The 19,488-nt window shown below is 47.0% G+C and overlaps 1 protein-coding gene across 1 annotated transcript in view; it reads right to left on the bottom strand.

The window, feature by feature from the left end:
- Positions 1-19,488, bottom strand: part of LOC144098521 (plexin-B-like) — a 192,377-nt gene that overhangs the window by 43,436 nt on the left and 129,453 nt on the right. The window contains exons 14-18 of the mRNA XM_077631226.1: positions 19,326-19,418; positions 13,862-13,946; positions 12,455-12,627; positions 8,751-8,896; positions 5,157-5,262 (exon numbers count right to left, since the gene is read on the bottom strand). Of these exons, the coding sequence (XP_077487352.1) occupies positions 5,157-5,262; positions 8,751-8,896; positions 12,455-12,627; positions 13,862-13,946; positions 19,326-19,418 (603 nt within the window). The remainder of the gene's footprint in view (positions 1-5,156; positions 5,263-8,750; positions 8,897-12,454; positions 12,628-13,861; positions 13,947-19,325; positions 19,419-19,488) is intronic.

The raw sequence follows: 19,488 nt of genomic DNA, 5'->3' as shown, positions 1-19,488 counted from the left end.
AGCGACTCGAATGGAAGGACACTCGATGCGCTATTCGGAAGATTCGAATATTCGCACGCTTGTACATACGTTTTGTTAAACAACTGTCCATACTTTAGGCCAACTGCTCGCGGACATGCGGAGCTCAGCAAGACTACGCTGAACTTCTCATTAAAAGTGTTTTATTAGGCATAAACGCTGAATATTACGACAGTTATTAAATACTGTGAAGGTGCCTGCGTGCGGCGATCGCATCTGGTGGTTCTAGCAAACGCACTCAGGAACGGCACACTGTGTGCCCTGCACTGAAGCGGGAATCGCAGTCCGGTCTATTGAGTGAGAGGCACGATTTTCAAAGCTGTTCGCTTTCCACAGCCGCATGCGAATAGCAGGCCTATATAGGCTCCAGCGGCGGCCGTCGCTAGGCATGCTTCGCTCGCTTAGCTGGCGCATGCGTCGCGGAAACCAACTGTACTTTAGATTTAATGACAGATTATTCTATCTATAAAGCACTGGTAAACAAGACAATTAATCTAGCCAGTGGCTAGTTCCAAATCGCCGTGAGCTGAAGGAGGTTAAGCCTAGCAGCGCCTATATCCAGCAATGCGTTGTCAGCGCGCCGGCGGGTGGCACGTCGTCGCTGTGGGAAGCGCGTCACAGGTGTGGGTATATTCCAGGCCACAGATCCTCTCAATTATTGTCATGTTCTATGTATTTAATTATTGATATATTGAACTATTTCCTAATCTCCTTCGGGTTAGATATATCCGGCTTTGAATGTACTCACAAATTCAGTAGGTGTCTTTTCTGTCTACAGCGCTGGCACAGTGTGTTCCGTCGAACACGGGTACTTCACTCGTCGGCCGAATAAGGCTTAACCAAAAGGTAAATCGTCCTAAAATTCAACAGCTTAAAAATAGATTCACATTTAATTTCTTCGTTGACTCGGGGGAGCGAGGGAGCGTTCGTTGTAGTGGATCGACTAGTCTTTCTATTTTCCTCATAAACAATTCCTAAATGATGATTGCGCGTAACGGTGTTCCTATATTTTTATCCATCAGCTGAATTTTGTCAAAACAACGAACTTGACTAACCTGACGCAGCTTAAGTTCGTAAAAATGACTCCATGAGACTTGTGACACGCGATGGGTAGGACGGCACATAAGACGTTGAATGCACACTTCTGTGGCCGATCGTGGATTGAGTCCGCTAGCGTTCTTGCTGGGGAGGCTACTGATATTCTTTTAATCCTCCTTCCTCTCTTATTCGTGGCCGACACATCGAGGCTGGAGCATGGTATTCGCTGCACCGGAGACATCCGGAGCATTGCGCAAAAACTGTAACTTCAAGCTTGCAATTACACAATCTAAAGGAGCTTTCTTTTATTTCGGTGGGGGCCTTTGTGCTCGAAATAAAGGGAACTTCTAGTATTCAATAACGCAAGACACCACTAACTTGTCATAGCGTCCTGCTTTAGTTACCATGAAAGAGCAGTCAAGGTGTGCGAGACAATGTATTTGTCCTTTTCCACCCGTTACTGACCACTTTCATCAAACGCGACTTCTGCTTTTCCAATTCACGCATAGAGGTGAGAAGAAAAATTAAGTGCTTATTCCATGCGTGAAGGCTTTTTGCTTGAAAACGGGCTAAATTTAAAATCCAAGGACCGGCCGCGGTGGTCGAATTTCGATGGAGGCGAAATTATAGAGGCCCGTGTACTGTGCGTTGTCAGTGCACGTTAAAGAACCCTAGGTGGTCGGAATTTCCGGAGCCCTTCACTATGGCGTCACTCATAGCCTGAGTCGCTTGGGGACGTTAAACCCCCCTAAACCTAAACCTATATCTTTTATGCACAAGCAGTCGATCTATTCTAATTAAGCAAAACTTGTTTGATTGGTTCCTGCGTATACCTAATCTTGTTGAGACTACATTAAGGTTGTAGCTCCACAGTTTTTCATTCTATGTCTCTTGGTTTTTTTTTTTTTAGCTGCTTGCTTGTCCCATAGTATAAACCCCTAGCGAGAGCTAGGAGCGTAGCCACGTGGTTAATGGACTCAACCGCTAGTGTATCAACCGATAATGAATTAAGAGGCGCCAACACGGCTTCCCTCACGCCATTCATTAGCTGTTCGTTATTCGCGGAACGAGCCTCACGTTGGTGATCGCTCTTGTAATCTCTCGTGTCATAAATGTAGGCACGGCGAGACAGCATTTCCCAATGTTTCGAGTATGGCGAGTCGCGATGGGCTTTTTTTATTCTTTTATCCCTGTTCATCCCGGTGACAGGGGAGGCGTTCGCAACTTGCGGTACACTTAATCCGTGGTAATCGCCCGCTCTACGCATAATGCGAGCGGATCATATTTTTCTATACTCCTCCGCAAAGCACGCGGACGCTCGGGCAATCTCCCCTAGACGGCGCCCCTGCATGCGCCCGAGTCGGAAATAATCCCCTCGGCTAGTTGAGGATTTGCGAGGCGCCTTTCAAAGAGAAGGATTTAGCCTTTCTCCGTGGCGCCGAGATGACGCGCGTCTGAGAATTAAAACTACGGCGTGTAAAACAGCTTTCTGACGAGAGCCCGAGTTTGCAGGCATTTTTGGTGGAGCGCGAATACTTATTCGCGCCTGACGTGGGCCTCGCGCGGGCTGGCTTGGCAAAGTCGATAACGGCATTGCCAATAGAGAGAGCGAGCTCTCGGCCTTCCCGAACTAAGTCGGCTCTGTCGTCCGATAGAGGGAAGGCGAGGAAGAAAAAAACTAACACTTGGTCGCTGCATCTGTAAACTGCAGCGAATGGCGTCAGCTGCCGTCAGTAGTTGAGCGATGTGCTTTCGCGCCCCTTATTTACGAGTAAGCGCATTAGGGCTGTAGAGGCGTGCACATCGGCTGACGAGGCCATTTAACGACTTGGATACGCGGTGATCCATCAGTATTATTGTGCCCTGCACAAATTCAAGCGGGAAGCGAATAGTAGGAGAATTGTATGTTCAGGGGCTGTTTATTTAGCGGAGCGATCAAATGACCGTGCACATCAGGGACCAACGAAAGAGGAAGATGACCTGCATTCCTTTGTGCATATCAATGGCGGCTTACTGGCGCCGCTGACGAAAACATGTGCTACATATTGCAGCAGAGTACGCTTAAGCGGAACAAACTGAGCGTACAGCACGATGGCGCCACCGGCAATAAGCGCGCCAGCCATCCATCAATCAACCGAACATACGATACGAGCAGTCGGGTGAGGAAGTTAAAATACAGTGACCCCGCAAAGAAACAAATGAATACCTTTACTTTGCTTCGCGAAAAGCAGCGAACGATGTGGCATCAGTATTCTCTCTTCTGATGTGTTGCTACTATAGTAGAATGTGTTCAACTGATGCGAATGATTCGAGGGACGAATATAAACACCTCAAGCATATAAGAACAGAGAGAGAGAGTTTCTGGCACGTCACTCTTGGCAACCATGACAGCAGGGTAGATGGGTGCAAATGGGTAGGTTATTCGCACACCACTCACAAACGGATTTTATAGTGACAATCTGAGAGATGTAGTGCAGGTCTAGCGTCAACAAATCACGCACGCCGAATTCAAAATGATGTTCGCATGTTTACCGGCGGTTTGTGACTGGCCGGTACTCAAGCGCTGGTAAGCCACAACGGTGAAGTCGCTGGCCAATAACAAGGGCTATTCTAAGTGTCCATAACTTTTCACATTATCTAATGCCCAGACGGAGCATACAAAAAATTTTCCTTACACAGTTGAGTTCTCCCGAATAGACAGCATCCCTTTCATCGAATGTCATGAATGGACACCACTCCATGAAGGCACCATTAAATCACTTCGTTTCTTACGAGAAGTATGGTAAATGAGGACCATGACCGCATGACGCGAGACCTCACTTAATGGGGTGCACTCATTTTATTGACAGCCCCTTGGAGTCCCGAAGCCACCTGCTTACTGAGTTCAAGCAGATTTAAATTATTTCGCGCAGTTTTTAATTTTCAACTCTTTTCTGGCTCTCTAGCATCCTAAGCACTTTTCTCCCAGCGTTCAAAGTTATATTGTTTTGATTGCTGTGAAGGCTCGCGCAAATTTTCTCATCAAGCGTTGAAACCTCCAGAATTAGTCTTTTCTTGCTCTTCCATCATCATCATCAACATCGCGCCATGTCTTCACTACCATCACCATCATTAGCTCAGTTAAGCCACTGCAGGCCAGACGCCTCTCTCAGTGACCTCCGATTGTTCCTGTTTTGTGTCGGTGCGAATTAGTGATTCCAGCAAATTTCCGAAACTTATGACTCAATCTGACTGAACAAATTCTGCTGAGGAATCATTACAGCACAGCGATGATGTTCACTGTGCGCAGATTGAGTGCTCATAAGAGTGTTTTTGTTTACATTCATCAAATGTTGCACAAGTGAACGTTTAGCACTAGGCGGCATGGAAATTAGCAAAGCGTTTCCGGCAGCTTTCCCTTGAGAAAGGTATTGATACGACCTAATGCGCTTTTCTTTGGCAAACACTAACCAAACCAAACACGAAGTGCCCACCTCCAAGCATTTCTTGGGATGTCCACGTTGAATGAAGGGTCTCTTGCAGCACACTCCTCAACACCTACCCACCACCCCTCTTCTTAGAAAATTTTGACAAACTACCTTTTTAATCCCCTCATTCCCGTCCCCAGTGAAGGGCAACCAACCGAAAGCCTTTCTGCCATTTTTTTTATTTGTTCTTCACAACATGACGTACACATTGTGAAAGGGGCCAAGAAGAAAAGCCGTTCCTTTACGGCTGTTTGACAAACCTTATGTCTAATTGAGAGCTAGTTGTCAGTTTAGCATATTACATGTCCTGCTCATGACCTTCATTCTTATTTCAGCTAAAATATCTTCCGCTTGCGTTTTCTCTACAATCTGTGCTGCGCTCTACAACCCGTATCCAGCGATCCCCTCCCCCCTCTCCCATACCCATTCCCCCCCCCCGATAAAAAAAAAGAAACGCTGAAACGAATACCTGCGACGGCACCGAGATCGCGGTCGAACGACAATGCAGCACTGCGCGTAGTTAAGCGGCACGCGAGAGCATGAATAGTTGAAAAGCGCCCCCTCCCCCTCCTCCTATCCTAGCTGCATTTGGAGTGGGCAGCATGTCCCACGTTGCAATCCCATCGATCTTACCTTGTAGTGAAACTTTTCTTGGGCCTTGGTGATGCCTGCGCGGTTTCCAATGACAACGTACGTTGCTTGCGCACCGTGGGGGCTCGGCTGAGTCCGGCACACCACCCTGCGGGCCACGAAAGAAACATGCGTTCAAACCGCGGTGACGAATCTGACTCTCGTCATTGGCATCTTGCTTAGGCTTCTCCGTTACCGACCACGATTAAGTTAACGAAGAAGCAAAATATTTTCGGTTTATTCCAATTATTGTTGAAAGCCATACGGAACGGTCAGCAAACTTAGTAAACATCGTGGCAGCACGAAATTCCAGAATAATCATTTCTGCGCGAAAATATTATACGTTTTCTGCTATAACACCATTTAAACTACAGAGCAAGATGTGAGCGCCTGATAAACAAAAAGCTAGAAACAAAATTTCAAGGGTCATAGACGGTCTACAGTTCCTAAGTGATTTCTCTCCTTATCTAACGGGATACGTCATTATTATAGTGCAATACATAGAACTGCTTACCATCCGTGTGATGTACCTAAACTACAAAGAGCACCCATATCAAGCATATCGTTCAAGAAATCAACTCGCTTACTTTCAGGAAGACGAAAAAAAAAGGATGACCACCAATTAAGGTTATTTGCTTCTAATTATTAAGAAGCCCTTCATTACAGCAGGTTTTTTTCTTTCTTCCTTCACTACTACCTTCCCCCGCACCCCTCAAGGCCCGGTCGAGGTAACAACCAAGAAATGAGACAGTTGCTACGCATTTCCTTTTCTAAAATCGAAATTCTCGCTTCATTTCTAATCCGCAGTCGTGGATCAGTGGTTAGGGCACTCGGCTAGTGATTGGAAGTAGCCGGGTTCGAACCCGACCGCGGCGGCCGCGTTTCGATGGAGGCGAAACGCAAAAGGCGCCCGTGTGCTGTGCGCTGTCAGTGCACGTTAAAGATCCCTAGGTGGTCAAAATTATTCCGGAGCCCTCCTCTACGGCACCTCCCTCTCTCTTCCTTTTTTCACTCCCACTTTCCTTCCTTCCATCACGGTGCGGTTCAGGTGTCCACTGATATATGTGAAACAATTACTGCGCAATTTCCTTTCCTCAGAGACCAGTTTTCATTTTCATTGCTTCGTTTCTAAGCACCTGTGGTAAAAGCTTATTGCCTAGTTTTTCACCTCATCTGTGGCCAAAAACGTTGAGTGTTCGCTGTTCTTTTCGCTGTATCAAGCGAATCGATCGACTAAACGCACAAGCTTTTCTTGCGAGAACTTTCGTGTGCAAAATATAATTCTGATGTGCCATTAAAGCACCACCACCTCATTACTGCTCCTGTTTGCTTTATTCATGGTAATGAAAGTTTTAGTAATTGCTAAGAGTCTTAACTGCGTTGCAGAAACTCTTAACCAATCCTAATTTCATAGCTTTCAACAAAAATTAACTAATTTCATAACAATAAGTTGCCCAGACACGTGCGCCGAACACTAGTGCTAATGTTGTCTGGGCTGCATAATGCCTTGGCTAATACTAATGAGCTCACCGCTTATAAACCTCCAAGATGAAAAGAACCAAAATCTAGAAATCAGCATTAAAAAGATTTGCTTTTCACTCATAATGTGTGTTTTTCTTCAAAAGCGGGTGAGCTCGTCGCGTGTGTAAGGGACACTTATTCTCATTAGCTTGAGAGTGCCTCTTAGCGGCCTGATTAATAAGAGAGATCGAGCGTGCTCCTTTTGCTCTTGTGACGTGAAAGAAACTAGAGAATCAATCATGCCTCCTTAGCTGAGAGCGTTTACAGCTTCGGGGCACTTCCGTGAGTTGACAACAGATCGAGAGGCTATGACGCTGTGGGAGGCGCCGTCCCATTTTTAGCTCGCATCTTCAAGCAGCCAAAGCAAGCCCCGGAAGGTGTATAGAATAAAAAAAGAGAGAAACAAATTCTACCTTTACAATTTTTGTACTTGCGTAATTTTTTTTTCTGAGTGCTAGCTAGATCTCGTTACTTGCGACCCACTTTTCGTCTTTCGGGAGCTTGGCTCGTCGCTTCTTGCATAGACAGAGCTGAGCCATTTAGCGGAAATTGCGCAGATAAGGAGGCGCGCGCGGACAGTGTTCCTGATGCGTTCCCATTAAAAAGTCGGGAGTTTCTGAAAACCTGTCTTCTTTTTTCTTCTATTCATCTTAACCTTCTTTGTTTAGATCAGTTTCACTGAACGCCCTCTCTGGTGTTCACCATCGGCCTTAGAAAGAAACCCGGCTTTCTCTCCGGGCGTTAATTGAAGAGAAAGCCGTGGCAAGTTTCGCCGGCCTTGAGCCGTGTATTAAGATAATGGCTTCCAAAGCCTCCGGCTCTCGCGCATCAAATAAAGGACTAAGTGCAATATAGAATAAGCTTAGCCTTATCACAAGGCGCCTCCTTTGTTATTTTGATGTGAATCTTCTCGGCGCGTTGTTGAATAGAGTGAGAGTAGAGGAAAAGTAGGGGAATTAGTTTCCTGCGTTTTATTTTTAGGCGAACGTACATTAGAGGACTACAATATACCGCTGAAGAGCGAAAATAGGGGATATTTTTGGCGTCAAACCTGTTGCGCTTCTTGTGTTTGGTGTTACTTTAAACAACCTCATCTGGCACTTACCTTATTCATCTACGGAATAGCTGGGGAAAAAAAAAAGTATTGCTACTAAAGAAGTCATAGCGGGTGTTTCTGACGCAGCAAATAATGTCTGTGAAATATTCGCGTTTAGACAGTCCCACAAAGTCTTGGACACAAGCTCTCAGGCCAGTTCAGCGGCATTGCTAGAGACAAATATTTCCCCAACATTACCAGACTTCTTCGGAAGCCCTCCTGAAAAGACGCACAACTCTGAAGAAAGTGATAGATACACTAAACAACGAGAAATAATGTAGTTGTCTTCCTTCCAGATTGTGTGCAGTCGATTCTCGGTTATCTAGTCAATTCATGCAGGCCATTTTTGTCAAAATAATTCTTCTCATAAATACAGCGTGTTTCAAGTTTTTAAGAATCGGCTTTTTAAGCTAGAAGAGCGGTTTTTTCGCCACACCATTGCCAGCGGTGTAGTACATCAGAATGCAGCTATGATGTGCTAACTAGCAGGCTGGTTAACTAATATTGAATAGTTAATTTTTTAACTATTACTGTTAGTCTCCTTAATTATTCAGTCGCATGTAGCGGGTCATGAATAATATCCATATCAGTTTTTATAGTTTCAAAAACGCGATCGCGCTCAGCGCTGTGGCCCAACAAATTTTTGCTTATTGCTTACTTACTTATTACTTATTATTACTTATTACTTACGGTCGGCTACACGCCTCTCAGTAATTAAGAAACCTAACAATAATAGTCGAAAGTTAACTATTCATTGTTAGTCAACAATCCTGCTTGTTAGCACGTTTTACTTGTACTCTGATGTACTACTTCATCGCTCGCAATGCTACGCCGAGAAAAGCGCTCTTCTAACTCAAAAAGCATATTTTTGAAAATTGTGTAATGTCTTCGGTGGAACACCCTGTATATTCCCTACGAGTTCAATCTGATTCGACGGGCATCAGAACTTCTTTTACTTCCAAAGTGTTTGGACCACTTGCCTGACGGACACGTTGTACTCGACGGGCACGCATGGTAGACCACCGACCAGGATCTTGTCCCGGATCTCTTCCTCGCTCGTTCCGAGGTTGCTGCCTTCGATGGTGACCAGGGTGCCCCCTTCGACGGGACCGTTGAGTGGATGGATCTGTGCGTTATGCAGAAGGCAAGAAAGAAAGGGAGAAAGGAAGGAAGAAAGAAACAGAGAGAGAAGGAAAGAAAGATAATTACTGCTCAGGCTGTTAAGATGGCCATTTTTCTGGCAGTCAGGGCAAGTAAAATACATCCCAATATTGGAAGCAACGGGCAAAACTCTGAAATATTCGGAGTCAACCTATTGGGTAAAATGTTCTCCGACACGAATAGCAGGATCAAAATGCCATACATAGTAGTGTTTCCGGAAGTTTCGGAGAAACACTTTTACTTCTTTTGAGCGAAAGTGTTAAACAGTGCAGCGGTTTCAATAAACGACATTAATATTTTTAGTTTCCTCTAAAGAATATCGCTGTGGCAGCCCTTGACACCACGACCTTTCGCCACGGCGCAAACAGCTTATTCTACAAATCTAGACATTAAAACCTCACCAAGGTCGGGTCACCCGAACGACACCAGGTAAACAACTAAAGTCAGCGCCCGTGACCGTGTAATACGCAGGCAGTGTATAACGGCGCTCTAAACAGAGTCAAAGTAAATAAAACTACAACACCGGAGAAATGTAGCAAAAAAAAAAGTGCGCTTCCCTAACACCCAAAACTACGGCGACCGCGTTTGGGGAAACGGGGCGCGTCGGCCAAAACACGTCTCCCGGAAAGTCGTCGACACACGTTTTTACGATGGCCCGATTAGATAGGGCGAGCTCGAATTACTCTCGGCCAGCTTCAAGAGGCGCTGGCTACGCAACGTAAAGAATTGAAAAAGATAAACAACATATAAAAAGGCGGAAGCAGCTTCCGGAAAACAGGGTCCCCTAGACGATGCGGTGAGCAGCTCTGACGCGATAAGCGAAACCGCGAACCAGGAGACAGGAGTGGATTGGGGAGCGACCCAAGTTAACGAGCCAGACATGCAAATACGAGCAGCCCCAGACGCTCGTCATTATCAGAACTATACTTCCTGACGACGCCGGATTTTTTTTCTGCTTTTGTTCAAGTCGGCTCTAGTTGTGGTTTCGCAGGTCACGAATGACAAGCGGTTGAGACAGAAACAAGCAGGGCGTTTGTTACGTGCGCTTGACGCGCACTCACTATCCGCCAAAATCGTAGGTGCCTGGTTCACCCTTTATCGCTCACTCTTGTCCCGAATAAACAGCATGCTGGTTTGTGTACGTTGTAACGCACATTCGGATTTTCTTTGGGAATAGAGATCTGCGCGCCTAAAGGAAAAAATAACACTGTGCTTCTGTAAAGGTGGTTATAGTTATGCCCTTTTGTTCCAAGCAGTGCGTAGCGTAGAAGCAGAAAGAAAAGTTGCTGTTTTCCGTAGTGCATAGGTTGGCGGAAGCGGCTAGCGCTCTCTCTTAAGTAGCAAGACTTTGAACCGATGAAGTTTCAGCAGCAACGTCATTGCAATCAAAAGCCCCCTACATCCTTCCCTATTCGTTTTAGTTGGAATGAAGATACGGTAGCAATCAAGAATTAATTATTATGAACAATGCTATCCAACAACCTCGACTATGTATATTAAATTACGGTTCTTGCAATTTGCGAACTGGTGACTGACGTATAGACATTGTAAACAAAAATGCGAGCGTATGCCATGTTATAGTGCTAGTGGTTACACGTTGACACATTTCTGTAAATAAAACGCTCGCTAATATTTTTTCCCAGTTGCTTTCCGAGTCAGCGTGAGTGGCTAAGATATGCTGATTCTTTGTTCAAATCATTTTTTTCCCACACTACACGTGTTCGCTTCCTTAAATAAGAAGTATTAGCATAGTGAACGTCAAACTGGCAGATCTTAATTAAGCAAGAAGTGACATGGTAATATTCCTACAAGCGGCAAAAAAAATCCAAAATCAATAATTCGGAAATAACGTGTTATCGGCTTAATCTTCAGTCAACCCTAACTATACTTAGTGCATGACGCTACATTACGCGATCAATATATTTCATTGCTTGTCCAGCTCGACGCAATTTATAGCCACGCAGTAAAAGAGCTGTAGCGTAATATACGTTTTTTTTTCTTTCGGCCAGAGCATTGTAGTACATGTTTTATCTTCTGTTACGCTGCATGGACTCCTTCATACGCTCGCTCTTTATAAAACTTAATGACCTTTTCAGTCGACGATCCAAAACTAATGGCGGTTTCTTTCTTATGCGCACCGCTGCAGGCAAGGGCAGCCGACAGGCCAAAGCTGCACGGACGGATAATAAAAGAAACCGCAAACATCGTGCAAGGCGTGGATTAATAATATATGCCGGGATTGCGACATCAGGGCTGTGGCAATGAATGGTTCGTCGATTTCAACACTGTGCCCACCTTTATCATACTCTTTTTCTTTCCCTTAGGGCTTTGCAGAGAGCTAAGAAAGGTGTAAGCGATCTGAAAAGACGTAAAAGAGTGCGGTTTAAGCTGTTGCGAACGGCCGTTTTACCTCTATGAGCACGCAAGCTTTAGCATAGTCAAAAGAAAAAAAATAGCTCAGTATATACAGTTCGTAATTAGATGCTAGTTTCGTGGATGCATGTAATTCTAACTGATGGCCCTAATTTGGCTTACTTCTCAGATGACTAACGGCTCAGATGATATTAGCTTAGGAGCTTTAGCATAGTAGAAACAAAAAAAGGCTTATTATATGCAGTTCGCAACTGGATGTTAGTTATCACGGATGCCCAGAAATCTAACTGATGGACCTAATTTGAATAACTGCACAGATGAAATTAGCTCCTGGGAGCTTATATATCTTCCCTTTATTTAGCTAATAGCTACATAATATAGCTTGACAAAAATCATCTGAGCAGTTCGTCGTATTAAGTCCATCAGTTAGAACTGTGGGCATTTGTGATAACTAGCATCTAATGAAGAACTATATATACTAAGCGTTTTTTTCTTTCTTTAGCGTTGTCCGATTGTAAAGAAGGAACTATACAGTAACTGTAAATCAATCAGTTCGGCGAGCTATCTACACCCGGCAGCCAGGCTATCGCTTCAAACGGGGATAAAAGCCTCCAGGATAAGAGAATTTTTTCATCGACAGTAGATCACTGTGTCATATAATCGCTCAAAGGAACCACTACAAGTGCTTTTAGTTGTTGTTGTTGTTGTTGCCTGAAAGATGATGGCACATACCCACGGTGGGGGATTGGCCAGGGTTTGGTGCAGATCCAAACAGGGAAGTTCTAATCCAAGTGAATCTCAAACGGCTTATCAATTATGAAGATTATGAATGAAAAGAAAATCCTTAATTACATTGAGTACGAAGAAATCGAATTGAAAATCAAGGAAACAAGCGGTGCGAGTAGAATCTCCTGCGTTCGTTTATGTTCGCGAAATGCATCTCGTTTCGCACGTGTTTTGTGCTGTTTATTTCAAGCCATCGAAATGTGGACAAGCGCTTATCGTTTGTCCCAAACCATCGTTGCCTGATGTCGTCGTGCACGACACGTTCTGGGAGTTTTGTTCAAGGCCAAAAGGTGATTTAAAACCGCGAGCCTGCCATTTGTGAAGAACATTGGAGGAATATCCCATACACACAGTGCCTGCTCACCCAGTCAATCCTGGGCGGCGGGCACGAGGTGGTCACGGGCTCCACGCACGAGGGCCCATAGTTGCACGATCCCCCGCACCAGGAGCACTGGTATCGCTTGTCCCTCGTCAGGCACAGCGAGCAGTCCTGGCGGCCGCCGTGGCTTCCCAGCAGCAGGCATTTGTACAGCGTCACTAGGCGAACGAAAAGCGTAGCGAACGATGAGGAGTCACTCTCACACGTGAACAAGGCGAGCTATATAGAGCCTGCCAGCCGGGATATCGCTTCAGCTGGGATAAAAGCCTCCAGGATAAGAGAAAAGAAACCTAGGCGCTTAGGTGCGACGTCTATCAGAGACCACACGATTTAGCTATCGCACATTTGAGCATGTGAATCGTGCTTTCATTGTCGCAAGTGTGGCCTCAAGCCAGAGGCTAATAACCGAGATACGGCTTCGGTTGCTGATCATGCGCCCTGGAGAATTTTTGTCATCGATGGTAGATCGCTGTGTCATATAATCGCGCAAAAGAACAACTACAAGTGGTTTTCCTTCTCCTGCGTTCTTCTATGTTCACGAAATGCATCTTGTTTCGCACGTGTCCTGTACTGCTTAATTTTAGATAAATGCATTCTTTGGTTGATAAGTTTATTAGCTTATGGAGGTCAAGAGTGACCACACCCACGAATGGTTAGAAATAGGTTGCCGGCTGGACCAGCCGGAACCCTATTTAAGCGTACTCTGAGTTAAGGACCCCGTGAATTATTGCTTATCGATTCGATGGCAGATTCGATGTCAATGTTGGCCGAGATACCGCTGAGGTTATACACGCAAACCTGACTGCACCCCCTATTGGAGGAACCACAACTGCACCTTAGCGAAACGCATCTTTGGGATCGGGCCAGTTGATCGCACAGCGGTCAGAAAGAAAAATTACTTTTCTACTTGAACTGCTTTCCGTATAGCGGCGATAAGCCAGAGTGCGACGAAGCTGCAACGCTTGTGGCGGCATCTTGGCAGTTCTTTGCGGCGAGCAAAGAACTGACGGAAACCACAGCATGGAAAGAACGAAGACAAGAAGGAACACACAAGACAGACCTTGTGTTTTGTGTGTTTCTTCTTGTCTTCGTTCTCTTCGCGCTGTGGCTTCCGTCACTTAGATACGCCCCAACTAGCCCCGACAAAAATCCTTATTGAGTGAATAAATCACTCAGTCCTGAGACCTAGCCACAGACATAGTCCGTACTCAGCTCCCTTCTGGCGAACATAGCCGCATAGCAAGGTGGCAGCTCAGCATCGCTTTGGTCAACTTCCTGCAAATGTCCTTGGTATGTTTTCGATATCCCTCCACGTCTTATTATGTTGGTATGACCGCAGTAGTATGCGTACACCTTGATTTATTTATAAAAAAATATGGAAGGCAAACTCACCGTTTGTCTTGTCGATAAAGGTATCTCCATTCCAGAGCACAGTGAGGGATGCTTGCAGTTCTCCTTGCTCAGCCTGGTACGTGTACTAGAAAAAAAAAGGGAAATTGTTTTTCCGGCGCGATGCCCCTTTTACGTAACCGCCATTGCACGAATCCATTTCAAGGGCCTCTAGAGATAGAGGATACATTTCTAACATGAGCCCACTAGTGACCACTATATGGCCCACGCAATACGGAAATGTTGTATATTCGTCACATTTTAGTTCAGACAAGCCATCCGAGACAAAATTTATTAGTCGTGAGGAGAGCGCATGTTATGTCGCCAGGCAGCGGCGTAGAAATGACATAACACAAGGATAAACATTGTGCCTGTGTCCAGGAGAAAATATATTCTTGGTTTCCCCTTAACTAGCTAGCTGAAGAATAGACAAGGAACAAGGAAAAAGAGCCGTTCACTTTGGTGGTATTTGGAGATCACTCAGCTCACCAGCGAGCCTTACAACTCGTGTACGCCACAGGCTCGTGGCAAGCATAAATGTCGTCACTGAAGTAAGAGAGCGCTTGACAGATGTCTAACCATCAGCGTAGTGCGTGCGTGCGTGCGTGTGCGCGTGCGTGCGTGCGTGTGCGTGCGTGTGTGTATGTGTGTGTGTGTGTCTGTGCGTGTGTGTGTGTGTGTGTGTGTGTCTGTGTGTGCGCGTGCGTGCGTACGTGCGCGCGTGCGTGCGTGCGTGTGTGTGTGTGTGTGTGTGTGTGTGTGTGCGTGCGTGCGGGCGGGCGGGCGGGCGTGCGTGCGTGTGTGTGTGTGTGTGTGTGTGTGCGTGCGTGCGTGTGTGTGTGTGTGTGTGTGTGTGTGTGTGTGTGTGTGTGTGTGTGTGTGTGTGTGTGTGTGTGTGTGTGTGTGTGTGTGTGTGTGTGTGTGTGTGTGTGTGTGTGTGTGTATGTGCGTGCGTGCGTGCGTGCGTGCGTGCGTGCGCGCAGGCGCGCGCGCTTCGCTTCGCTTCGCTTCCCTGTGCTCCGCAGGGGCACACCAGCTGACGTGCGCTTCTCGTGAGTAAACAGCACAGAAGCAGCCACACATCGCTCTCTCACTCGGCTCGAGCGTGTTAATGCGCTTCTGCCATTTCTACTTCTGCAACACACAAGCGCAGGGCGGCGACGGCTGCGCCGCAGCCTGGCCGCGCCACGCTCTGCGACGCGGGCGACAGATTGACGTGTTTCTCATTAACCGCACGCTCTCCCCTTTTCTCTCTCTCCCTCTGTCCGGCTTGGTCGAGGGGCGCCGAGTTCCTGTAATTACTGCCGGGCCTAAGGGTGAAACAAAGCAGCCAGCAATCGAAACGACGGCCGTCGTTCGTCACAGACACAAATAACGCGCTAATAATGCCCGACGATCTCGAGCTGCGCCAGCGGTTGCCGCTGCAGCAAGCCTTGCGCGCTGCGCGATATTCGGTGCGTCAGACTTGACCTCATCACAGCTTGAGACAACAGCGAAGAAATGCTTTGGCTAGAATTGGTTGACGTGTTAAAGTTGTAGCCTTATCCTGGCACCTACAACGTTATTCTTCTTGCACTATGGGGATGCAGGTGAGTCCGGAACAGTAGTACGGAACGGTTTCATCGTGGATTCAAATTCTTTACGGGTTTCAGCCACGAGCGCAAGGGAGCGCTGAGAAAGGGAACTATAGTTTCGAAAATTAGAACGAGAAACATTTCTTCGCTCTACATTTAAACAACACAGAATCTAAAACGTGAACAAGCAGCGTTCGTGACACCTTGCTTTCAGTGTTAATGCGACAATGTTAAGGAGATCGTGTCGCAGAAAATGCTACATCGCCGGCGTCGTTGTCTGCGTCGTTGTCGGCGTCCAGAGAAGCAACCTGGGAGGCAGATGGGCCACCTAGGTCAACCTGCCCACCTGATTGTGAGCAAAGTGCTCATAGTGGGAGGCGGCAGTAAAATTCATGATTGCCACCGCAGGGCAGATGCTTCCTTTCCCTTCCCCCAAACCTTTCCTCTTCCCGAGAGGCATGGAATGCAGCCCTGCTCAATTGCTCGGGTCTGTACTCTCAAAGGGCTCTAGTCCAACGGGCGCGAGTAGCGGCCTCGTCCAGCGGGGTCCCGGGCTAAGGGCTCCACCTATGTTAAGGGCCATTTTGGGCCTGCAGACTCTCTTCACTAAATAAAGTTTTCAACACCCCTACCACCACCATCGCTTAACCGCTACGCCAATATGCCGGGAGTATTATGAAGACTTCCAGTGATCTATGAACGTTAAGTAGACCATGACCAATTAATTCCGTATATATGGCATAAACCCAGTTAAACTATCGAGTCATACCCATAACACAGAGCTTAACTGTCCACTCCAATTTTTTTCTGTCTCTTGACAAACTATTCACGAATTCTATCATAACCTTTCCAATTTTTTATGCTCCCTAGTTGTTGCGCTACCGTTCTTTCATATCTGTTCTGCAATGCGTCATCTTCGCTACTGGCTACAAACCTTTCCACATATTAATAGTTTCCTAACCATTAATGTCCCTGATGCGGTGCTCTTATATGTATATGCTTTCTTGGCCCTTCTGCGGGTAATTTTTAAGGGGGAGGAGTGCGGAAGAGGTCTTGCGAGACGCATCTCGGAAAACATCTCGAGATATAAACTGACAGTTTCCGCTGCCTAAGCTTAATCTATTATTTCCTTTCCACCACACGTCACTAGAACTACTTCGACCGTTGTGGTGTCGCTTTCTCGCACCCTTTCACACACTCGGACCCTAATGCAAGCAACGCTGCCTGATAGTTTGCTTCATCAGAAGCAGCCTACGCCAAGCAAAACGAGGTGTCGGCGGAACTGCTCGTTTGCTTGCGCATATCCGCCAAGAGGGTCGGTTTAGTGGCCTTTTCTTCTCCCCTAAGGTGCATACGGAAGCGGGTGACATACGAGCGCTAAGCGCCGTGTCGCGGAGTCAACAAGCAAAGCAGCACAAAAGACGGGTGGAATAGGAAAGAAAAGGAGGGGGGGGGGGGGGGGGGTGCTCGCTCATTCTTTGGCTGATAGGGGGCAGAATAGCGGCCGACATCGGGAGAGCTCGCCTCGCAGAGCGAGGCCACAAGGGCGGCCCGTGGCGGCGCTCGCGGCCAAGAAGAATGGCTCCCTAACTACATTCTGCGACACAGCGTATCGATTATCCATCGGGCAGCATTTGGGCCCAGCTGTGCTGTCGCGCGAGTGAGAGCCCTGGAGCGCGCGCCCGTCGCTAGGCGAATGTGGCAACAGGGACACCCCCCAATACCTTCTCTATCTCTTCCTGCTTAACCCCTTTCCCCAACGTGGCCTCCTTCATCCCTCCGTCCTCTCGTTCACTTCGCTTTTCCCTCACCCCTCTGTCTTTTCTTACTGGCATGTTGAAGTTGAGTAGTTGCGAGCACCACGTCAGATGTGCAGGCTGCGTCGTGCGCTAGACCATAAGTGATCCGGACTTTTTTTTTTTGTTCAACCTTGCCCTGGGTTTTAATAAATCACTGCGCTCTTCTTTTTTTTTTTTTGACGAGAGGGGACGGAGGCAATTTATCTTTTCCCCACTCTCACATATTCTAGTGCCTGAAAACATTACAGACGACAATGTACTCACCGGATCACCGAGTCATTCTTCTATATAATTTTTTTTAAAAATTATGAACGTCTCCAGACTAGACTTTCAGTGAAGCGTCTTGCAGGAATTTCACAGCAGCGGAGAGCTTACTAGTTTCCGCTTATATCGAACCGAAATAAAGAAAGTCCATCGCCTGTCTTAATCTTGAGCTACAAACAATGTCTCTGAGCATCTATCTTTTTCACCAGTCCTTCTTCCGAATATCTGCATTATTTTGTCTCTTTCTGGTTCGGTCTGAGCAGGTGGACACGTGTGCTACTTAAGCCAGCCGGTCGGGTTCATCAACCTTTTTCAGGCGACACTCAGAGAGAAAAGCTTTCTAAGTGGACGCATTCAAGTGTCCCGTGTCCATCGCCATACTCCCGAGAAAAGTGCGTTCAAGTAGGGTAAGGCAGTTCGGGAACGTCTCTCCGAAGAGGGCACGCGCGTTTCCCGCAAGAACAGCTTCAGTCTCACACTGCACAAAACTAATCCCGCAAGAGAGCACGCCTGCTGATCTCCTTAGAGCGCCCTCTTACGGCCCGGCTGTGATACAACGCGAGAAAACGAGATGCAAGCCGGGAGTGCTTCGTCGTGCGCTGAATGCCTACGGCTGCGCGCAAGAGGGAAAGGGAACGAGAGAAAAGGCGAAAGAGCCTCGCGGTGGGTCGACCATTTTCATAGCCGGAATGAGCACGGCGTAACAGCGGCGACGAAACAAACAAACAAACTACCTAACAAACAAAAAAGCACCGCGAAACAACCTTTCCGCTCGCGCAAGCCGGTTCGTCCATAGCTCAACCCCTTCTTAGGTGCTTCGCGGGGAGCAGGGGTCGTTAGGCGTCGCGCGTCGTCGCAACCGTGTACGAAGCCACCCGTTAGGGGCGCTGCAGTCGATGACTCTGATGTACAGCTGCTGTCCATTGTTACTATACCCTCCTCGGTGCTCTCAACATTTTCTTCTTCTTCTTCTCCTCCGTAGTTACCGTAGCGCTCAAAGCAGCATCTCGCCTTGACGTAAGACGCGCTCAATGCGGGCCCTCCCCAGCTGCTCTTGCGAAATGCGATTCGCTTTTATGAAATCGCGCGAAAAAAAATCATTTTTCAAAACCGGGACCTCGAGCGACGAGTAATCGTCTCTCTGCTTGTGTTCATTGCGCAAGCACATGCCCCGGCGTCCTCCTCTAAAATTATCTCCTTACCGCCGCTGCAGACAAATGCGGGAGAGGGCTTCGCAGTGTGGTTTCGCGTGATAGAGCTTGTTAATGCGCAGGCGCTCCTTTTGACATTTCTCACGATGGTGTCTAGAGGAGGTGAGCCGTAAGATATGGTCAAACAACGAAGTTCATGAACTGTCCTTTACGAAGTAACTTCCCTGGTCCTCCTTTGTATTTTACAATCTGCGAGTCTCATACTGCACAAAGGCACGCAGGTACTCCTGCCAAACAATCCTCGCAGCACCAGTTATATAGCACTTGCTGCAAAAACATTTTCAAATGTCTTAAAACAACAAGATTTTGTGTTGTAAATGTGGCGAATATTCTATTTCCACATAATGAACATGGAATTAATTTCACAGGCCATCACAAATAAAGATCCCTGTTTGAAGTTAACCGAGCTAACGAACCATGTGCGTGCGTGCGTGCGTGTGATCGCGGCTGTGCGTGCGATTGTGTGTGTGGGGAGGGGGTATATCGGGGCTTCACCACAGGTGAGCAGGCCCTATACAGCGACGACTCGAATTTAACAGCAAATGTTGGAATAGCTGCCTGGATTACCGCTTTAACCAAACTGCCGAAGCCAAGGTTGTATGTCTCAATCCCATCATACCGTGCTCTCGGTGCAGATGACTTTGTTGTCTCGGAGTCGAGCGAAGACTCGTTCTCTGGCTCCCTCGATTTCGACGACGCACTGGAATCCTTCCTGGAGCACAAAGGTATATAGCGGCAGCTTGATGCACCAACATTCAAAGCTAAACAATGATTAAATGATT

This window comes from Amblyomma americanum, chromosome 7 (assembly GCF_052857255.1).
Source record: "Amblyomma americanum isolate KBUSLIRL-KWMA chromosome 7, ASM5285725v1, whole genome shotgun sequence".
Classification (NCBI taxonomy): Eukaryota; Metazoa; Arthropoda; class Arachnida; order Ixodida; family Ixodidae; genus Amblyomma; species Amblyomma americanum.
This window is presented reverse-complemented; position numbering and strand designations above follow the sequence as displayed.